At 36.5% G+C, this 22,207-nt stretch overlaps 1 protein-coding gene across 1 annotated transcript in view; it reads right to left on the bottom strand.

Moving 5' to 3' along the window:
• Window positions 1-22,207, bottom strand: part of LOC306845043 (FERM, ARHGEF and pleckstrin domain-containing protein 2-like) — a gene marked incomplete at its 3' end in the record, with an annotated part of 47,635 nt that overhangs the window by 12,088 nt on the left and 13,340 nt on the right. The window contains exons 3-13 of the mRNA XM_079377567.1: window positions 13,820-13,924; window positions 11,830-11,872; window positions 11,669-11,747; window positions 11,491-11,588; window positions 9,408-9,522; window positions 7,270-7,417; window positions 6,990-7,085; window positions 6,405-6,568; window positions 5,913-5,981; window positions 5,736-5,793; window positions 5,403-5,616 (exon numbers count right to left, since the gene is read on the bottom strand). Of these exons, the coding sequence (XP_079233693.1) occupies window positions 5,403-5,616; window positions 5,736-5,793; window positions 5,913-5,981; window positions 6,405-6,568; window positions 6,990-7,085; window positions 7,270-7,417; window positions 9,408-9,522; window positions 11,491-11,588; window positions 11,669-11,747; window positions 11,830-11,872; window positions 13,820-13,924 (1,189 nt within the window). The remainder of the gene's footprint in view (window positions 1-5,402; window positions 5,617-5,735; window positions 5,794-5,912; window positions 5,982-6,404; window positions 6,569-6,989; window positions 7,086-7,269; window positions 7,418-9,407; window positions 9,523-11,490; window positions 11,589-11,668; window positions 11,748-11,829; window positions 11,873-13,819; window positions 13,925-22,207) is intronic.

Here is a 22,207-nt window from a genome sequence, read left to right as displayed (position 1 = left end):
TTAATGAACACCATATTATAGTTGCAGTAGGTAAGGTATGGACAGGTTATTATTATATTACAGGGGTAATGTAGTTTCTGTTTTTAAAGTCATTTGCTGCACTTAAATAATTTTTAAAAGGGTACAAAAAAAGCCTGAAATCCCAGTTACCCAAAAGTGATTTTTTTTTTATTATTTCAAAGGGGAAAATATGAAACGCACATACATATACGTACACTATGTTCACATTAGTACATTAAGGACCTTGTATTTATTTATATAGCTGTTAATTTAAGAATTAAATTTGAAAGAAAAAAAGTACACTGAGGAAGCACAAAGCAAAGCACAAGGCAGGTAAAGTCAGTCAAATCTGGTCAGGTTCTCTTTTGTCATGAGATCCCCCAAAACCCTATGAATACCTCTTTTTTGCATTAAAAAATTTATGCAGTATTGTGATTCACTGTGATTTAACTTTGTAACGTAATAGCATTTCTATTTGAAATACTTTGAACATTTACATTAAAAACCTAAAAATAAAAACTCTGCAAAAAACGTGTGTGGGTGCAATGTAGATTGTTACAAATACCGAAAAAGTAATATTAATTTGAGACCCCTTCAATAGTAATGAATGTTTTTCCCATACCATAACATGCATTTGTTTTAAGAAACTGTAAAAAACAGCCACACTGAAAAAAAACAAAACAAAAAAAAAAACCTGCCTTTTTGTGACAATATTTAAAATGTGCATGCAAACAAAACAGAACACATCACTAGCTTTTAAAAAATGCTATATATCTGGGGGCAAAAATAAATGGTGAACTTCAATACTTGGAGTGTATTTACAATTAAAATAGGGTGTATCGTGTGTTTTAAATGTATCTAAAGTGCTAGGATGTGTTGGGTGAGTGCTAAAAATGGTTCATAGCTATACATTAGAATAATCATGATCCGTAACATAGAAAAACTCTTCAGGGACAACAGTGTGATATTAAAAAACACTGATAGAGCACACTGTGATTATATATTAGTCCAGACTCAAGAACAGTCAAATAACTGGCACACATTCACAATCTGAGATACTGACGTGTTTAACAGAAACAAAAATTGGTTTCTTGAAAATAAATCTGCTTTGTGTGTCAAATGGACAGTGAAATCTAAACCACAACGGCTCTCAAAGCAAATTGTTTACTATGAATGATATGAGAAAAGCCGACTAGACCAGGAACATTATGGGTTTTCATTAGTGCAGGCTTTGTAACGCTTTGAGTTAAAGTAAAAACAGTTTCTGAATTGCAGTATTATTTAGTTAAAAAAGGTTAATTTGTACTTCATTGGTCACGTTATGAAGTAGATTTGGCAACACTTAATAATAATAATAATAATAATGGTCAATGCAAAGAGAAAGTCAAAGTCATTATGTCCATGGCTCCTGATGTGAAGGAAGCACCGTAAAGTGGATGGCCAAATGGTGCCTTGCCCAGAGTTTAAGAGCAGACCAGGCCTGCCCTCGTTTGTGGGAGTAGAGAGAGGCCCAAGTAGTTTAAAACCATAGGATGCAAATAAAGATTAAATGGGCCATGTTTTGCTTGCTCTCAAAATGACAATGAGAATGGATTCTTATGGTTAATACTAAAATGGTTGTTGTTTACCACAAAATAGTTCACCTTAGTTGCAAATGGAAGTTTAGTTATACGTTTAGTTACCCGTCACCGTTTTGACAGGAGATACTGGGTGGAGAAAGCAAATGTAATACATTTTAATCATTAAATGGGACTGACAAAGAAATGCAAAGGACAGAAGAGTCTGAATCTCAGTGAAGTAAAGCAGAGTAATATGGCAGGATATTAAATGGGATTTCAAGAAAGGCAGAGGAAATGACACAAACGGCATTGCCTGCGTCTCATCTTGAGCTCACAGAACTCAATGTACTCATGGCACACAGACAGAGTTATTCACTCCAGACCCCAGAACAGAAACCCAAGGCATTTATGCGGTCTGGATGTCATACAAAAACACAACTGCACGGAGCTGATGTTACCTATTAAGGCTCTGTGTTATAGTTTGCATCATTAGGAGTGTCGCTTATGTAATGCTTTAAGTGAGGCATTAACAGGCAATTAAAGATCAAGTTAAACCTTGAAAAGAGACACCCAAAGGTAATAAGGCACAGACAAAAGTAGTGTTTGAAAGCAAACCTGCAGTACTTGTAGAAGAAACCACTGCAAGAATATAGTGGATACACAAAAATTACAAAGAAAAAGAATACTTCAACAAATTATAATACCTGAATCATTTTGAAAAAGCTATTTGATAACCGGCAGAAAGTTCACTAACTTCTAGAATTCAAATACAATAGGCACAAACAAATAGTTCCTAAACTTAAAGTACGAAATGTTCACTACATTCATAGAAATGTGCCAAAACTGGACGTACTGTTAATGATAGAAACTTTTTACTTTATCGAACCATAATTGTTATTGGGGACAGTTGACGGTCACTCCAGTTTCTATAGGTCCACATGCTCCTAGATGCATACAATGTGCATGAGGTTAGGATTCAAGCTCTATAGTACATTCACTTTCTTAGCAGTGGTATTGACAGCACATTACAAGTCAACCACTTACATTCTTTTATGGAAAGTAAAAAACTACGCTACTTTTCAAAATGTTGGGGTCTGTGAGATTTTTTTTTTTTTTTAAAGAAATGAATACCTTTATTTTACAAAGACACATTAACTTGATGAAAAGTGACAGTAAAGACATCTATGTTACAAAAGATTTCTATTTCAAATGCTGTTCTTGACAAAACTGCATTACGCAAGTAGCACAACTGTTCGCAACATTGACAATAAGAAATGTTTCATGAGCACTAAAATATATATATAAATATATATAACATTAAAATAGAAAGAATTATTTTACATTATAATAATGCCACAATTTTACTGTATCTTTCATCAAACAAATTCAGCCTAATAGACTTCTTTCAAAAGCATTCAAGTAAATCTTACTAACCCCAATCTTTTGAACTTTAGTGTCTCTGTTTAGTGCAGGCCATGGGTTAATGGCTACAATAGTCTACAAAAAAATAAAAATAAATCATAGGACTACACTGCATAGCAACAAGCACAGATCCAAACTTAAGACAAGATAAAAAAGTCAAAATGCAAATTTTAAAGTAAAATTCGCAAATGGCTCAAATTTGATGCCAAAAAAGTGTTTTTGTTATACATGCATGCAACAATCACTAATTTGTGCTTGTGGCTGTCAGTGTAAATGCAGCCATGTAGCCCAATCAGAACAGCTGAGATGCAATGCATGTCTGAAACGTAAACAGCAGGGGGCAGAGTGGAGCGACTAACTCTAAAGTAACAAAAACTAAAATAACTTTGGCTCAAATTTGCTCTTAGCAGCAATGGCTGTCAGGTCCACTGCTAATTAAATCACAGCCCTGAGTAGAGTGGTTCATTACTGGAATAGACTCGTACAGTTATCCTGATACAAAAGTACCTTCATGCATGTAAAGCTTATCTTTGTAATATATATTTTCTCCTTATTCATTTTCATTAAATGAGATTTCCTCTTCAGACAATTCAGTTCAGCTGTTAAATGAATATTTATTTGCTATGAAAATCAATGTTGATCTCACTTTAGGACTCCATGGGGTCAAAACATTTATAGGAAAAAGAATTACAAGATATACCTAAAAACATTTAAATAAAATTTAGCAAATTAACATATTGTGGTAAGCTTGACTAGTTAAAACTGTCAATAAAACTTACCTTTGTTTAGATTTCTATTTGATTGCTTTTAAATGTTGTGTAAGATTTTATGTTATTTCTACAGCATGATACTTCAGTAAAATACTTGCTATTCACTTCGATAAGTCTGAGGGATGTTTTCTTTACCCAGGAAGAACAAGAGCCAGACATACTGGATGTTTAATCATTTCCTGGATTTAAATTAGTAAAAAAATAATGATATTTGTGCCATAATCTTATGTAATGCATGCAGCCATTATCACATTTCTCCTGCATGCTATGCAGCCCTAATATGGACAATCTTTTTTTTTTTTTAAATATATATATATATACTTAAAGTGGTAAGGATATCAATCGTAGGTGATACAGCCATTTAATTTTCTTCTCAAAAGTTCACAGCGCAACTTTAGTTTGTAGCCATCCAGACTACTAATATTAAATGTAAACGGATAATATGTGATTGAACTATGTATAATATAATATGAAAAATGCTAATGAATCTTACTGTCCTACAAGAACTCACAGCATATTATTCAAAAGCAATAAAAAAAAGAGAATGAATTAACACCAAAGAGAGAGATAGAGGAAGTACACTGGAAAGGGCACATAAGAAAAAGTGGTAGATTAAAGCGCTAACAGGAGGTGCCAAAACTATGAGTACTGATTTTATGAGGATAAGTAGGACAATTAAGTGCTTGGTCATGTTCTGCATTAAATACCAACGATAACTGCTGCCGTTTAATGGGGTCACGCTACATTTTGAGATGGGTGGGGCCTGGTGGGGGCTCCCCAATGCCTAGAGCCCTGAGATTTTGGCATTCCATCAGGAAGCTGTCTAAATCTGCCCCACTCACTAGTGGATTGCTAAAGAAGATGTTCTGATCTGGAGGCAGACCTCCATCCGACTCCCAGTCGGAGTCGGAATCGGAGCTGCCATCAGCCGAGCCCTCTGTGGCTGTGGGCGGATAGCTGAGCTGCTCCAGCTGCTCCACCAGATCGTTGAACTGCATGGTCGAACTGTCTTCTGAACGCACTGAATACGCAGGAAAGTTAACCATGGAGCTGGCCTCAGATAGGTTCTCAGAACCAGGCAGACGCAGGGAGGATGAGGAGTCGGGACCACCAAAACCGAGCGAGAGCGAGTCGCCAACAGAACCTAGTGGAAAGTTATCCAGCGAGCTACACTCAGAGCGGTTGTTGACCAGAGAACTGGTCTCGGATCGACCAAAAGCACTTTCAGGGAAGGCGTTAGCATTGCCGTTGAGGTCTTCGAGGCCGAGAGCGTACGTAGCGGGCTGAACGGAGACTCTATCGCCATATTCGAACCTATCAGGGCTTTCTTCATCAAACCCATAACAGTAAGCCTCCGCGCCGCCAGCGTAAAATGAAATTTCAGCCGGATCGTCATCTATGTACTCTTCGCTAACATGCAGCTGCGTGTAGGACATCGGGATCTGGTACGACATTTGCCGAACGCGCATTAACTCTGCCTCAAGCGCTTCAGGTGTGAGGAAGCCCGTTTTCGCAACACTACTTACGCCACTCACCCCTACTCGCTCCCTATCCTCATTGCCATTTTGGGAGGGTTGTACACTAGGGGAACTACTCTCTACACACACAAACGAGGGGCTGCAGTCTCCTGCTGCCTGGATATGAGTGGCACCTGGGAAGGCGTAGGTGGATTGGGAGTTGGTCTTGATGAAGTCCTGCTGCATTGGGCTGGGGGCTCTGGTGGATTGCTGCGTCTGCTGGAGATGCACGGGCTGGTTCGGGGTCTCCGTCCGCATGGGTGAGCTGGGGGCATGGAGGGAGTGGAAGGAGGCGGTGACAGAGGAAGGAGGTACTGGAAACCTTAGACTGTCGTTAAAACACAGATTCTGAAACGGATGGGTAAGGTAAAGAGAGGGGATGAAAACAAAGTTGGTTGTTATTGTCCTTCATGTTGGTATTGGCTGTCGAGAGATTGGCTGTGTCCCTGATCAAAGAATCTACTGACCTGTTTTGGCACATCAGAAGCCAAGGAACGCGTCGACATGCGAATCTTACTGTTCCTCCTGTAAAAACAGCATTATCAGTGCAAACACACAAACACCACAACAAAGGGGTTATCAAAGGATGGTCCAGTATACAGTATAAAACTGCTTTCAGGTGAAACTTTGAAAGAAATATTTACCTCTGGTAAGGAGTTCTTCTCAGCCCGCTGTCCCTCACATACTCAACAAGCTGCTTCTGCGTCCTCCCACTGTTACATATACACAATGCTTTTTCACAAACCAAGTAAAAGCAAAAATTTGTAATCACAATATTCTTTAAAAAAAAAAATCTGTGATATACACTACTGTTCAAGAGTATTGGGTTGGTGAGATGTTTAAATGTTTAAGCACTAAGCTTTAAGCTAAGAAGATTTAGTCAGTTCATTCAATGGATGCTTTATCTGACTAGTAAGTCTGTCATAGTGGTTGTGCTGTGTTTGTTTTTGCTTGGAACTCACAATGACAGTCTAGAAAGACAAGGACAGTCCTTAGAAATTCTAAGAACCAGCACTAAGAAGCAGAACAGGAAACACTACCGTAACCGCAATAGAAAAAATTATGTGAACATTTCTTCTGGTACATCATATTTAATAGTACGTCGCACACATCAATATAATCACGCGTGTGCGCACCTGTATCTGAAGGAGGATCCTCGGCTGAAGAAGATGGCTTTGGATTTGGGCTGAGGCTGATCTAACAGACGGAAAAACGAGTGATGCTCCACACAGTTCTTCCAGAAGATCTTACACTGATCTCGACTGCCCATTAGAAATTCCAGCGTATCCTGATGAGGACCCTGTGAAACGAAAGGTTGATCAGTCACTGAGAAAGGATTGAACTTAAGGCAACAAGAGGAAGCATATGGTTTTGATTCTTAGCACTCCATGTAATTGATCCCGACAGAATAACAAACGTCACTCTGAATACACTTAAAATGTTTACATGGGGTAAGAGACGGATGGCCCTGTCCAACCAAGCTCCTGAGCTTGTACATTTTACCTCTACACTTGAATCTGTATGTCCCAGGAGTCCACAGACTGATTTCACAGCATTGTATTTCTCCAAAATTGTCTATTTTGTTGGAGGTATGTATTTAAAATCTTTGTTGTCATATTAGACTACATTATATCCCCTTTGAATTGAGGCAGTGTGTCTACATGTTTGTAAATGTACATATAATATTATATAACAATATATAATGTCAATTTGATACCCACATGAACTTCTGGGTGCAATTTAATTAAAAATCGTTTCCTCTTGAAGCTCAGCTTCCGAATTTTAGACCAGTTGAAGGTGTTAATTTTGGTGTGCCCCTGGGGGAAAACAAAACAAAACATGATAAATAAAAACAAATAAATACATACATATACATGTGAGACCACACGTCAGCTGAATTTTAAATGAATGTGCATTAAAATGCACTAATAATTTATTTGACTAAAATAGAGAACTCTATGAAATTCAATTATATTCATTAAGACAAAGTTGTGCACGTACCTGAAAGACCTGCAGGCCCATGTGTGCAACAGCCAGGTTGATCTTGGTGCCTTCTCGGTCAGCGGCAGGATGAAAGCGAACCCCATACATCTCCAGTTTACGAGCTATCTCCAGAACCTGGAAATCTGATTCTGCTGGGGTTTGCCCACTACAGGCGAGGAAGCAAAGACAAATAACGTAGAAAATATTTAACAAATGAAACATAGTACCACAGCAAAAGGAATTCAAAGGAAAATGCAGAGTGGTAAAGCATATTTTGTAGCCTAGAATAACATTTCAACAGGTTTTCAACGTTTACATAACCTCACACTATTTAAAAGACAAGCATCTTCTGTACTCACTAAATAATAACGTCATTAAAACATGTTTACCATGCATTTATCCATTCTCCAAATCATTATATTATATTTCAAAGGGTTGGGGTCAGTAAGGCTTTGTTGAAGCAAGTCTGAAAAAATGCTGAATTTTCAGCGGCTATGTCACATGATCCTTCATTTCTTATTATTCCTACATTTCACTGCTGGTTATACTCTGTATAATTGTGTGTGAGACAAATAAAAAAATCTTGAATCTTACTAGCAATGCTGAAAACAGTTGTTGCTTAAAAACTTTAAAACAAGTGATTGCTTAATAGTTTTGTGGACACCAATATATTTTTCAGGATTATTTTATAATTTAATTTATATTAAATAGATTTTTTTGTAAAAAATTTCAAATAAATAAATACTCACATTTGATGCATCCTTGCTGAATAAAAGTATGAACTTATTTTGAAAAAAAATATTATTATTATTTTTTTTTTTAAATGGTAGTGCATAAACAGTACCTCACTACCTTATATATTCAATTCAGTTCAAGTTTTCACAATACATGCCGTTTCAAATCAGCTTTGCACAAAAATACTTGTTTCAGTGTACATACATCACTTTATGTAGGATATAGGTTCTAATAATTTCAAGTAGTTTAAGTAAAGTGTGGGGGCCGGGCAAACATATTCCAGTAATTTTGAGCAGCGTTCTGGCTAAACGTGGGCAAATGTTAGAGCAGTGCCAGATCATGAGCGCGCTCTAATTTTGCTCATCCTTTAAGCTGTTCAATCTGCTTAAGCCCCTCCCCTTCCCTTGTGGCTGTATGGCTAATAAAGAGCCTTGAGCCACTGAATTACAATCACAGCCTCACATAGCCGCTGACACAGCCGACCTGCAATACTTCTCTCACAGCCAAAGCCTCAGATTAAATGCACCGGAACTGAACCTTTACAAAGAGCCAAAAACACAGGGCTGACACACTTGAAATTTTACAAAAACTGACAACTCTGGTATTGTGGTAACGCTGGCATTATTTTTAACATTTTGTGACTCTCATGATATTCGTACTCCTAGATATGGCAGAGATATCTTGTTCAATGTAAATTATATTTTTTTTAAGCTCATTTTGTCTTCTGCAGGTAAAAAATTCAATTCTAAAACTCACTGCATTCCAATGGCATAACACGTTTTTAAGTATCATTCATGTCTGTACCACAAACGGTGTGGAACAAGTTATGTCTAACGTTTAATAAGGGAATAGCATGAGCAACAAATGCATCACTAATGATGAAGATGCTGCTAAAACATTTAACTTTACATCATTTATTTATCTGGAAGGATGATCCATTCAGAGCTTGAAGGATCATCTGTCCCATATTATCATATTATGTCTAATAGTGTCTGCAAGCTCTTAAAACAATATCTTTCCAAAGTTCAAGCAGAGAGAGAAACTGCAGTCCACCTTTAACTGCCTCTAAATCCCATAAACTGCCACACACAACAATCACTTACACACAATCAGATCTCTTCTCACCAAATAAACTCAGCACCAAATGGAAACAGACTGTCATTCAAGATTACCAGGGGAGTCTGTGTTTAAAGTTCAGTTAGATGTTCAGCTTGGAAAAAAGGCCTCTCATACCATGGAAACGCTTCCAACTAAACTGGACATGAAAAAGATAAACCTACTTTTGTGCCATAAATTCCCTGTACTGATTCCCGGTGGTCAGCGCAGTGAAATTTACAAATGCAAAGCCTGACAGGCTGAAATAAATTAAAGAGAACAATGCACAAGCCTAGACCATCAGGCCAAAACAATAAATGTCTTACATGTGTCTGCGGTGGAGCTCCATGATCTTTTCTTGCACACGTTCCTGATATGGCAGAAATGTATTAATCTTCAGAAACTCCCTGTCTGCCATGTCATCGTAGTCACCGATCTCAGCTGTGTGGGGTAAAGAGAAAGGTAAAGGGTCAAAGACAAATAAGAGTCTCCAAGAAAAAGAAAATGAAAAACAAGTTCGTAGAAACGTACTGTTTATTCTGGTTTCATATGGCATTAAAAAACTTTTTTTGCTACTTGTGACTTGCAGACTTGTTACTTGTTCAGATGACAATATCCAGTGAAAATTCTTATTTGGGTCATATATTCCAAGACGTAGTCTAGAATCTGTGATTCCTAAGTACAGCATCCGCACCGGTGCAGTGACTGACAGCCACACATACTCCTCTAACATTAGAATCATCTGCGCTAGAGCCGTGCTGGTGCATACCCCATGTACTGAAGATAATTGCACAAATAACTGCAATTGCAGGTTTTCAAACAGAGATGTGCCAAAGAGGCAAAACTTATGGACTGCAGCTTTAAAAACAAATATTGAAGCCAATCTGCAAAAACGACATGTTGTGGAATGTACCACTCTATGACATAATAGTGTGGCTAAACACTGCCTCCGCAGAAGATGATCAACGCCTGCTTCTACATCGCTGCCTGTTTAGCCCCGCCCACCAATTGGCACATGCAGTGCAAATAAAGAGAGGCAAACGCTGGTCTACGCAGAAACCAAATGATAAAGATTGTTCTGAAGACAAGATCCTGTGTAATAGGGGTGTGCTCAAAATATCGATTCTTAGATACATACCGATATAATAAAAAAAGATACAGTATCGATATTCTAGCCCTTAGTATCGATACTCCGCCCAGCCATTAGGGGGCGCAGCGGCGCTCGCGAGTTTCAAAAAACTCATGGAAAATGTTAAAGCAAGATGTAGCATTTAAGTGATTTCATAGTGAAATATGTTATGGCAGTACATGGTGTCACAAAAAAGAATTATAAGAAGATTTAATAAGAAGTTAAGAATAATAAGAAGAAGATTTTGTGCTTGTGTGAGCTCAGACTGTACCCTTGGAAAGTTAAATGTTGACTTGTGGTAATTTCCAGATTAATACAATTTGTGTACAATTAATCAGAGCACTTAAAGTTGCAAATATTTAAGCAAAATGCACTTTGTTATAATGCACTTTTGTCTTCAATAAATTGAAGAAAAATGCAGAGTTCTGTTTGTTGAGTAAATGTGTTCAGCATTAACTAATTGGCTCTGGCCCATGTATTTTTATTGAATCGTATCGAATCGCGTCACATTGTATCAAATCGTATCGAGACAGCTCTGTATCGGGGTACGTATCGAATCGTGACCTGTGTATCGAGGTATGTATCGTATCGCCAGGTTCTCCAAGGTATACAGCCCTACTGTGCAGTGCCAATCTGTGGAAAAACAAAATCTTTGCATTGTCTTCCTTCTGATCTCAACGTTAGGAAAGAGTGGATGAACTTCATTTTTTAATGAAGTTTCAGACCATGTCAGTAAGAACTTGGTCCTTTGTTCATTTTACCGCAGATTAGTTTCTAAACAACTTACAATACAATGTGAGATTTTCAGAAAGATTGAAACTAAAAGATGATGCTGTGTCTACTATATTCGATATGACAATGTCGCAATACACAACTGTGAGTAACAGTTTTTGTTACGTTGCACTTCTGCTTTGTCTGTTATTTCAGTTCGCTTTAAAATAAATCGAAGCAGCATCCATCTGTGAAGGATGTAGGCTGTCAGACATAGACAACTGTTAGCCAATCATAGCAGTGAGCGTTTACTTCCGAGTCTACAATCCATTATAAGTGGATCTCCAAGAACAGTAAAAAAAAAAAAAAAAAAATTTAATAAAAAAAAAAAAATTATAAAATGACCTCTTTAATGCATTTTTGAATAGATTAATAGAGGCAGGAAAAATAATCATGTCAATGATTAGAAACATTACAAAGCAGAGACACAACAGAATCAGTAAATAAGAGAATTAAAACATTATGGCGGACAGGAGTCAGGTACACTAACTGACTCATATTATACATACATTGCACCAAATGAGAGGCCAGCAGGGCAGCAGTGTTTTCCGTACAGTTCAGTAGGCCCTCTAACAGATCCCTCCTGATTTGAAGAGAAAACAAGTACCTGGAGAAAAAGTACATAGTTACAAGCATCGTTCAGCTTGTCAGTATATAAAACACGCATGATGATTCTGAACATCCTACCTAGTAAACTCCTCCTGAAGCTGACCAGGATCTGGAGGAAAGAACTTCACGGACAGCCGAAAGAGTGTGTTCATCGGCCCTGTGAATAGTAAGTATAAACACGCAAGTTTCAAAAGACCCTCTGAGCTCTAAACACAACACAAAACAGTAAGTGTACTTACGTCTCACTTGTTTCACTATGAACTTGGTGGGCTCCAGCCAAACCTGTTGAAACAAAACAGTCCGGAGTAATAAGACTGGCATTTCAACTTTTAACCACCTTATACAAAATCTAAGCAATAAATAATACAAATAATCTCTCACTCTTTCAAACTACATCTGTTTCTGGTCTTTCAAGAAAGCACTAAAACCAAATAACAACTCGGTCACAGAGGCCACAGATGAGATCTTGAGATGTTGACCACACCAAAAACATATTTCATGAATTTTTGGAAAGCTATTATCAGCCATTATTCAAATGCTCCGGGATATGCACATTTTTAATTCAAACCTCTGTGCTTGCCTGTTTTGGGGTCTTGCATAGATGTGATGATTTGTTTTAATTGTTTGTCTGCAGAGTTTGTAGACGCCCTGCTCCTCCAAGCACATCTGGAGCTGATTGTGGCAAGAATGTACCTTTTCTCACTCCACCTCCAGCTCCTTCTACTCCACTGACCTCTCATCTTTTACGGAATCATCACAACAACCCCATACACACACATTCCACACCTGATTCAACTCGCTCCAAAAAAGCAGGCTTGGCACACCCAAAAACAGATGGCCAACAGACTCTCTCTAGTATTCATCTCAAAATTCAAATTTTTTTTTTATTAAGCCAATGATAAAGAAACCTTTAAAAAAAAAAAAAAAAAGGTGCATTATGGTGATAATTAAAATGCTATGCTAGTAGGTTTATACAGCACAACAGCCCTTTGTCAGTAGCCCCAGTATTTTTCCCAGTTATTTTCTCCATAGCAATTTATAAAAAACAAAACAATAAACAGTCCTAAGCATTAAGCAATGAACTGATTCAATGAAAAAAAAAAAAAGCCAAACCAAAACTCAAATCCAAAACAAAAAGCAAACCAAACAACAACAACAACAAGGCTGTAACAAAACCATTACAAAACACTTTTGAAGGGAAAGGGATAATCCATCCAAAAATAAAAATGTTGTCATCGCGTACTACACCTTCATGGCATTCCAAACCTTCCTTTCTTTCTTCTGCTGGACACAAAATAAGATTTTTTGAAGGATGTTGGTAACCAAACTGTTTCAGTTCCCTTTGATTTCCGTTGTATTTTTGTCAATGCAATAGAAATCAATGGGAACCGATAATGTTTGGTTACCAACATTCTTCAAAATATTTTCTTTTGTGTTCTACACAAGAAAGAAATACAGGTTTGGAACAACAAAAGACAATTTTTCATTTTTGAACTTTAAGCCTATTTATTCTAAAAAGGTCTATCGTATTAAAATAGCTCATAGATGGCCTTGTAAAGCACATAATTTAGCAAAATTAAGATATACTGACTATGTAACCGATTTAAAGGTGAATTGTGTAATCTCTGTCCCTGTGACACCAAATACAAATGTAACAAATAATGACTGTTTTCACACAGGTTTCCAGAACATTCCTTTCATTGGTCAAACAAAAGGAGAGTTCCATTTCTAACTCACAATATTCAGTGAAAGTCAGTGTTGCAATCAATTTACTGATGGATTACATATTTTCTCTGACTATTAAGCAAGGGTAAATATTTTAAGATTGAAAAAAATGACATACTTCACCTTTAAGAAATGTTTTGCTTCTACTTTAGCTTGGATCACATAATCCTTTAAACACATCAAATCTTGTCTTTAATCAACTGTAAAGTCTCTCATTTGTGTGCATACTAATTACTATAGCAATTCTGCATAAATGTATCCTTTTAAAGATGTACATTTGTAAGTATGTTCTAAAATATAATGATGTGTTCTTTAAGTTTGTGTGCCCGTATCAGGCAGGTTTAAAGGGAACAGCAAACCTCTGGGGCCCAGAGAGAAGCAGCACAAACAACATAATACACCTCCTCATCTTTTAAGAGCTTAGCTGGGTTTTCAGAGGAGCGGGGCCGTTCACAATCCCGTCTTTGTGTGAGCAGGGGGACTGTTTGTCAAGTGGCCACTTACCCAGTTCATCTGCAGGTTCTGAAACTCCAGACCAAAATAATCGCTCTCAATGAGATTGATCCGTCTGAACACTTCAGAGAAAAGAGTTTGCCCATCCGCTTTTGACTACAAGAGAGAGGAAAAAACAAGACATTCAATTAAGACGTTTATTTGGAAAAAAAAAAAATATTCATATTACTTTATTTTATTTTTGTCACAATCATGACAAATTGGCTCATTAATAAATTATTTGCTGATTAACAATTACAATTATTGATTTAATTGTACTTTTATCTTTAATGCTACATACTGCACAAGATCAAGATGACATGAGTAATATTCTAAATATTATCTTATCTTAAAAAAAATAAAACAATCAATAAAAAAAATAAATGAATATTTCTCTGCAAATTTCATTCACACCGATTTACATTTTTCTTTTTTTTGGAACCAATCCAACATAATTGTGATGAATATCGGAATTTTATGCATTAGTAGTACATTTCAGAAAGGATACATGAACTGCAAAACAATCAAATAAAAATAAAACTCTTAATATGTGATTCTTAAAGGGATAGAGAGTTCACAGAAAAATTTAAATCATTTACTCACCCTCAGGTTATTCAAACCTATATGATCTTTTTTTTTCCAGTTGAACAAAATAAGACATTTTGAAGAATATGGGTAACCAAACATTTGATTGAAAAATACTAATGAATGCCAATGGGGTCATCATCTTTTTTCTTTATTTCTGTTTTTTTTTTTTTTTTTTCAACAGAAGAAATAAACTTATACAGCTTAAGGGTGAGTAAATTATGACAGGATTTTTATTTTTGGTTGAACTATACCTTTAATATTGATTATAACTGCAATTCAATCAAATATATGAGTGAAAGTCTAACCTATTTTAAGTTCAAAGTTGTAGTTCATTTTATATAACGTGGTCTGCATTTCTTCATATTTCTTTTTGAAGATTATGGGGTTGTGAGGGTTTAAATATTACTGTGGAAAAGCAGCTGTGTCTGCTATGAAGTCGCTGGATATTTGAGGCTAATGGGTGTCAGCAGGAAATATCTGTGGGCTATCGGAGTAATTCTCCACAGCATGCAGCCAGGCCAAAACCAGACAAGGCCACAACGCAGTCAAACTCTGAGATCAGCTGGACTGTCTGTTGTAAACATAACTGTGAAAGGCTAGGAGAACATCTGAGGACATTTTAGGACACATAGGCAGTTAAACCTGCTTAAAGAGAAAAGGGTTTTCCCTGAAAAAACAGATTCAGGGGTTTGTCATTACAAAATGAAGGACTAATTACTATGTACCCAGAACACACTGTGCTCAGGTTTTGCCATTCGAGTCTGTGACTTTCTGTGAAAATTATATAGCAGACAGCTGTTTGTAATGTGAAATGTATTTTTAAAGACCATAAAAACAGCCTGAGTTGAATTGGGCCGGCCAGATTGTTACCCTCCATTTCTTTGGTACGTTCTAAACTTGACTGATTCTTTCTGCCTTTAATACAGTTTTGGTTTAAGTTTAAGTAAAGAATATACTCTTCGTGCCAAGCAGGGCAGGTAAGCACCTTTCAAATGGCTTCCTCTAGGCTCTGCCAAAACCTGCATCAACATGCACAACACAATCAGTGCAAAGAGGAGGAGATGGACCACTCATAGAGAAGTTCATAAAGAAATCATAATGCTCAATAGAGCAGCTGTGAATGGATTGGAAAAATTGCCTTTCATTTATAAGAGTCCAAAGCTTTTTATTAGTTTTTAATGGTTATTTTGATGTTAAGAAGCAAAATGTATGATGCCATTGTTGTTTCAATGCTGATACGAAATACATTAGGGCTGGTTATCAATACAGATGACCAGATTTGATTCTGATTCATAAGTCCTCAACTTGATTCAGATGTGGAATACATTTTTAATTTCATTTGGGGACATTTAATTTATAATGTCATTTATAAATTCTCTGTCCTCTAATGCTGTAAATTATACAGGGCAGTGTTTCATAATACTTCAAAACCGGTAATTCCCCTTTTTAAACTATTCTTTAAAAGAACTGGCCCATAAAGGTCATTCCTTTCGGAAATCAGGCTACACTGGTTGTGCTGTATATTCTTAATTCCCTAAGAACATCTTTGGCAAAGTATGATTTCTTCTACCTTGGACATTGATTTAATATCGGATTGCTCAAGATCACAACTAATTGGGGGGGGGGTTACATTATTGAAATGTAATCTGGTCTTTTTCTGTTTTCCCACAAAAACAGATATACTACTATTCAAATGTTGAAAGTCTTTTTGCGAAAGAAAAAAGTTATTACTTTTATTTAGCCAAGATGCATTAAGTTGATCAAAAGTAGGGCTGGGTATCGAGTTCGATACTTTTTAGGCACCGACCGAATTGCCTCAATACCACAGAGTATCGAAAAACGTCTTGTCGTTCGGTACCAAATTTCGATACCTAAGGGGTTAATCTCATTAACGTCAGTGAGCCAATAAGCCTGCAGCACTAGGTGTGTTTGACTAGAAGTGACGCGGTGCTGATTGATCAGTGTTTGACATCCGCGAGAGCGTTTCGAAAGCGTATGGAGCAGTCTGCTCTCTATATCGCGCAGTTTCGCTTACTTGACACAGACTGAAGCTCGCGTGACATTTCAGCGTCTGCCGCCTCACTAAATGAGGACATAAACACAGGAACAACAGCTCTAGAACTGCTCTGAGAGTCACTTCATGAGCATTTTACCATTTGATTTGAGTAAAACTTGCATCATATCATATACACACAGAACTGTAAAGGTATTCCCGGAAACCCGTCAAAATAAAAGTTCGGTTTTATTTCTGCCGACACTGCGGCAGAAATAAATTAATATTATTCAGCAGACAGTACATACTGCTACTACTAGGCTACTATTAAAATTATTAAAACTCTTATTTTTTAATTAATGATCACACAACATTTCTTCCATGTTTTAATTTTAATAGTAAAATTTTGTTTGCCAAAATAAATAAAGTTTTATTTTCAATAATTTAAAAGAAAAATGAAATTAATGTTTTATGCCTTCATTTGAAAACCAGATACAGAACACAGAATTTCTGAGGAAAAAGAAAACATTTCATAAGGCTGTTTTAAGAATAAATTTAAAGTACTTTTTATGCATTCAAATAATTAGACATACTACACCATAGAATTTAATAACAATAAAACATATTGTGAAAGAAAATAAAACATCCACTTATGAAAGTGGATAAAGATTTTAAATTTCTTGAAGTCTTTAACAACCTAGAATAAATGAATAGAAATGATGATTCTGTCTGAGCTATGCGTTTTAAAACGAGCACGCACTAGTGTAAACTGAAAACTATTTGAGCTTTATTAAAATTATTTGTACGGATTTATTGTGTTGGCTATATTTTGTTCCTTTGTGCAGTGGCTCAGGAGATGAGTCTTTGAGTCTGTATACATGTCAACAAGCTGAAAAAAATAAAACCAAAGTTTTTTTAGATAATGTAATCTTGTTAAAACTCTTTTCATAAAATTGGTATCGAAAAAAGTATCATTCAGGAACCGGTATCGAACTCAAGGTATCGGTATCGAACATTTTTGAACGATACCCAGCCCTAATCAAAAGCGACAGTAAATACATTTACAATAGGTGTGTTTACATGAAGCTGTATTCCAATTACAATCGGTTTAAAAGTCCAATCCAAATGAAAGTGTCATATAATTGCCTAAATTGGAATAAAAATGCCAAAAATGATCACTTATTTAGCATTCCTGTAAACACTATGTTCGGATTCATCAGCAGGAATTATTTAATTCCGATTGAAACAAAGTTGTTATAAAAGATTTCTTTTTCAAATAAATGCTGTTCTTTCGAAACTTTTTATTTAACAAAAAATTGTGAAAAAAAAACAAATAAATAAAAAGGTCAGGAATGCATCTTTGACGTTCTCACGTGTGAGGTGTGTCTTATGCTTGGGAGTAAGTTCTACAGACTCTCAGTTCATGTACTTCAGCATTAATTGGATTAAGTTTTTTTCTACAGCTTTCTCAAGCACCCTAAACTAAAAGCCCATTAGAAGTACAGTATAACAAAACTAAGCTGTGGATCAACTTTGTAGTGTTGACTGCAACACGGAAATACCACCCGGCGCATATTTTCCATACAGAGAGCAGTGCCTGCTGAACCCTCCAAGCACATAGACGCTATCCAGCATGTAGGAGTTTCCCTATTACAGTTGTAGTGTCAGCTGGGCAGGTTTATGGGTCAACAGAGGCTGGGATTACTGAGCAGCAGATGTTCACAGTCTGGGGAATCTTTCTGGTACTCACCAAGCCAGCTTGTCAGACTATATTGGCAACTGCTGAATCCAAACTAACAGTAGTTAGCAAGCTTTTTCATTTAGTCTGTCTGTGAACAGAATCTATGCGATCATGCGATGCACTACGTGAGTGCTGACTGTGTTTGGGCATGTTGAGATCTCGTTAGGAGGCATTTCTTTCTCACACTCTAAGCAGGTAGTAGCTTTTGCTGTGCTTCAACGATTCTAGCCACACCTTGACGCCAAGTGGTGATAACATTGTAAATCATTAACTAAGTAAATGCATGGCAGTTACAAGAATGGATTACAGTGTTTCCTATGTTGTGGCTGCCGAATCTTCAGCACCACAGGCCCTCAGCAAAATAAATCATAGCTCTTCAAAAGAATAACAAGTTCAGTGATTTGAATCAACTCCTTAACTAAATAAACTCACTGACTCAATGATTCAACATCTGACTTGCTTAAAGTCACAATTAAACGTAAGTAGCGTCAGAAACCTTTTTTTCCCCCATACTGTGACATATATCCGAATGTAATGGATTATCAAAAAAGAGAGAAAAAAATGTCAGGAATGTGGTTTTATGCATTAATTGTTGTTTTTAGATAATGCATGCAAGCTTGTAGTCGATTGTGAACGACTGGGGTTGAAGAGGACGAAATGATTACAGAAATCCGGCAATCACCACCAGTCTAGTCAGCAATTTTCACCAGATGATAGAGTTGACATTGATTATTTGATTAAAGATCACAAGGGTAAAAAAACTCAAATATTAAACGCATACAAACTGAATCTTTCATTTTGGGGGGTAACTTACATGTAACATAATAACGTAATTTAAATGCCAAATAAAAGTAACTGTAATTTGTTACAGTCACTGAGAAAAAAAATGTGTAATTAAATTACAGTTCCTTATGAAAATGTTAACGATTACAAAAGGGGTTACATTTGAATAATCGTCACACACAAACAGATTTAATTGACTTCTTTCATAAATTGCAGTGACTGCTCTAAAATATGAGATGACAATGTTTCAGGAGTTTAGGACACATGCTTATTTGACAACTGATTTATTTCCTATTTGAGTTTATGTATATGCTTTATTTTTTAGGATTAACTTTTTTCCCAAAGCATCGTTAGCATGTGTTCCCTGTCATAGCTATGCTAGTCTCGTGTAGCCAGACATTCAGACTGACGGCTGAATGTCTGGGAACTTTGGCCGCTTTGAATGGCCAAGGCCCACCCAAGAGGTCATATGACTGACAGGTAAAGCAACCAATCACGTTTCGTTTTGTGTTGCGTCACGTTTCAGGGTGTGGAAGTGTCGCCACAATAACAGACCGGTGTGTAAAACTCTCAGACATATTTGAAAGATTCTATGCCACAAACTTAAAATTTAAATTAAATTATTTTGTGTTATATTTTAAATCTGTATTTAACCTCAGAGCAATCTAAAGTAAAAAAGAGGTGCTAAAGTCTAATTCTGTGGTGTCTGTTCTTTAGAATAAATTTATAATCTGAAAGTAATGAAGGATTCTGAAAGTCTGACATTAATGAGTGTTGAGTACTACTGTAAGGTTAACCCTGTCTGCTTTAAATAATTAACAGTTGAAAACATTTGTTAGAAATTTAGAAAAATAAAAGTAATCAGTTACATTACTTTAATGAAGTAATTGAAATAGTTAAACTTCTTATTACATTTTAAATAGGGTAACTTGTAATCTGTAACCTATTACATTTCGAAAGTAACCTTCCCAACACTGCTAATATCCACCTTAAAATAAAGCAAGTTTTGTGTACTTATAGTGTGGAATGTGAATCAATTCAAAAATCACACAAATCAGAAAGTCACAGAAAAAATTAAGCTGCCTGAGCCAAATGATTTTATGAATGTAACAGCCAACACATGACTGTAGATATTAGATTAACTATTTAGTTCAATATTTAGCTTAAAGCAAGAGGAAAAGCTCTCAGGAAATGTGCTGCAGGCAGCTACATTTCCCGACTTATCATCACTGAGGTAAGAACATACATGCAAAGCAAACAAAAAAACTTAATTGTAGCTGACCCTACTCTTAGGTTCTTGACCGTGGACTCATTTAAGAGCACAGATTAATACTCTCCCTCACTCAATACTCTCATTGTTACAGGCATCAACTAAATGCTTCAGAAATCTGACCCTTAAAATAAACCAAAACGAGCCATTATGTTATAAATCTGGTTTCTTATTGTATGCATCAATCCGACTGACTTCCACTAGCGACGTGTGACCATCACCTGTGGCTTGCATCTTGGCAGACAGCTGGGCATACAGTAAAGAGTTTGTCAGTAGTTAAATGGGAGTTAATAGGGATCAGAGAAGGGTTTAAGTGTACCTGGCATTACTGGCCAAATGCTCCAGTGTACTGCGTCACCCAGATAGTTAAACGCCTCGCTAAATCCTGCCTTATTCAATATGAACAGTACACATGGGGTTTGGTGCGCAGTCTCACTCAACAGGCGCAGCACAGAGCAACACATTATCTAGTTGTAGATGTAATGTGATTTAGTCAAACTTAATCAAATCTCATGTGCAGACAAGTTCCCAGGAGATACACTATAATACGTTCTCTTTTTACCACAGTCTTTGCTATAGGCCAACATTACTGGCCCATTGCTAAGCCCGGCTCTGACTTTCAAGAATTAATTCTTGTAACATTGTAAAACTGCCTAGACATCATTCTTACATGTACTGGGATGATTTGTGACCAATCAAAGCATTTGTTTCTGTGTTTTTTCTTTTAAAGATATTTTCAATTACACAATAACGTAAGCACTACTTATTGGACCTTTCTTTGTTTGTCCACAAGCTAGACCGGAATGCAGAGAAGACAAATATACTTCAGGCTTTAAAGTCAACTGAAAACAGAACAGCCTTGCTTGAAAGCAAGAGAAAAAAATAATTTAAGTGGAAAAAAACCCCAGATCATTTTGGAATGAAGGGTGAGCGCGTAATCCAAAGAAATCCATTTTGCTTGTAGCATCTCTCATGTCACGTTACAAGTGACCTGGCAACAACGTTTTACAGATTTGTTGAATAATTTTAATAAAATAGAATTTTAAACTAGTGGTCGACCGATATTGTTTTTTTCTATGCCGATATCTTAGATATATCATTTTTATTTATGAAATTTGAAAATGATAAATGTGTAGAATAAACATACTTATACTTTAGATGACAACTACTTGATTCTGTAATCCTATTACAGTATTTTTCACAAAAAAACAATTATATAAAAAGGAATTAAACACAGTAAACAACAGGGCTCTCAGTAATTTGGGAAGTTTGTGTGCACTGGAAATACTTTTTTCCCCCAAATGTTGTCACGGTAACAATTTTACGTACAGCACACAGTGAAAAACACATGAACATGACAGTGGGCAAATGGATAAAGCACAGCATAGTTTGAAATCATGAGCTTAAAGTTTGTCGATCGTGCGTCTTCAGTGAAGACCTTTTAATTCCTTTGTTTAAAATGATCTAAATATGAGAATGTAAGGGAACTGTTGTGTGTGTGTCATGTGTTCCTGCCTCTTGTGCCCATATTTGGTTTGTTTCCTGTCCTTGTCATGTCATTAGCAGTTTATTCTGGTCCAGCCGTGTTCGTTAATTTACCGGTGTATTTATAGTCCTGTCTATTCAGTTAGATTTCGTCTGGTCTACTCGTTACTCCCCGGTGTTCATGTTGATGTTTGCCTTGCCTTGTCCTGCCCTGTCATGATTAAAGACTATTTGAGTTATATCCTCATCTGCGTGTTCCTGGTTCCTCCCTCGTGTGTGCACCGTGACAGAGACAGGTCTCTATCCCTATTAGAAAGAACTGTTAAACTGTGATAGCAAACAATGAAGAGGGAGAATGTGAGCGCTGTGTGCCAAGATGCTGCCGTTCTCAGCGCTGTCAAAATAAAAGTCGAAAAACATCAGCCAAACAGAAAAACTTATCGCCCGATGCCGATATTTGAAAAATGTCAAATATCGGCTGATATATCAACCTTGCCAATATATCGGTCAAACCACCATTTAAAATCCATCCAAAAACAG

The sequence above is a fragment of the Barbus barbus genome (genome assembly GCF_936440315.1).
Source record: "Barbus barbus genome assembly, chromosome: 25".
Taxonomy (NCBI): domain Eukaryota; kingdom Metazoa; phylum Chordata; class Actinopteri; order Cypriniformes; family Cyprinidae; genus Barbus; species Barbus barbus.
The sequence above is the reverse complement of the archived record's forward strand: the minus strand, read 5'-3'. Positions and strand labels throughout refer to the sequence as shown.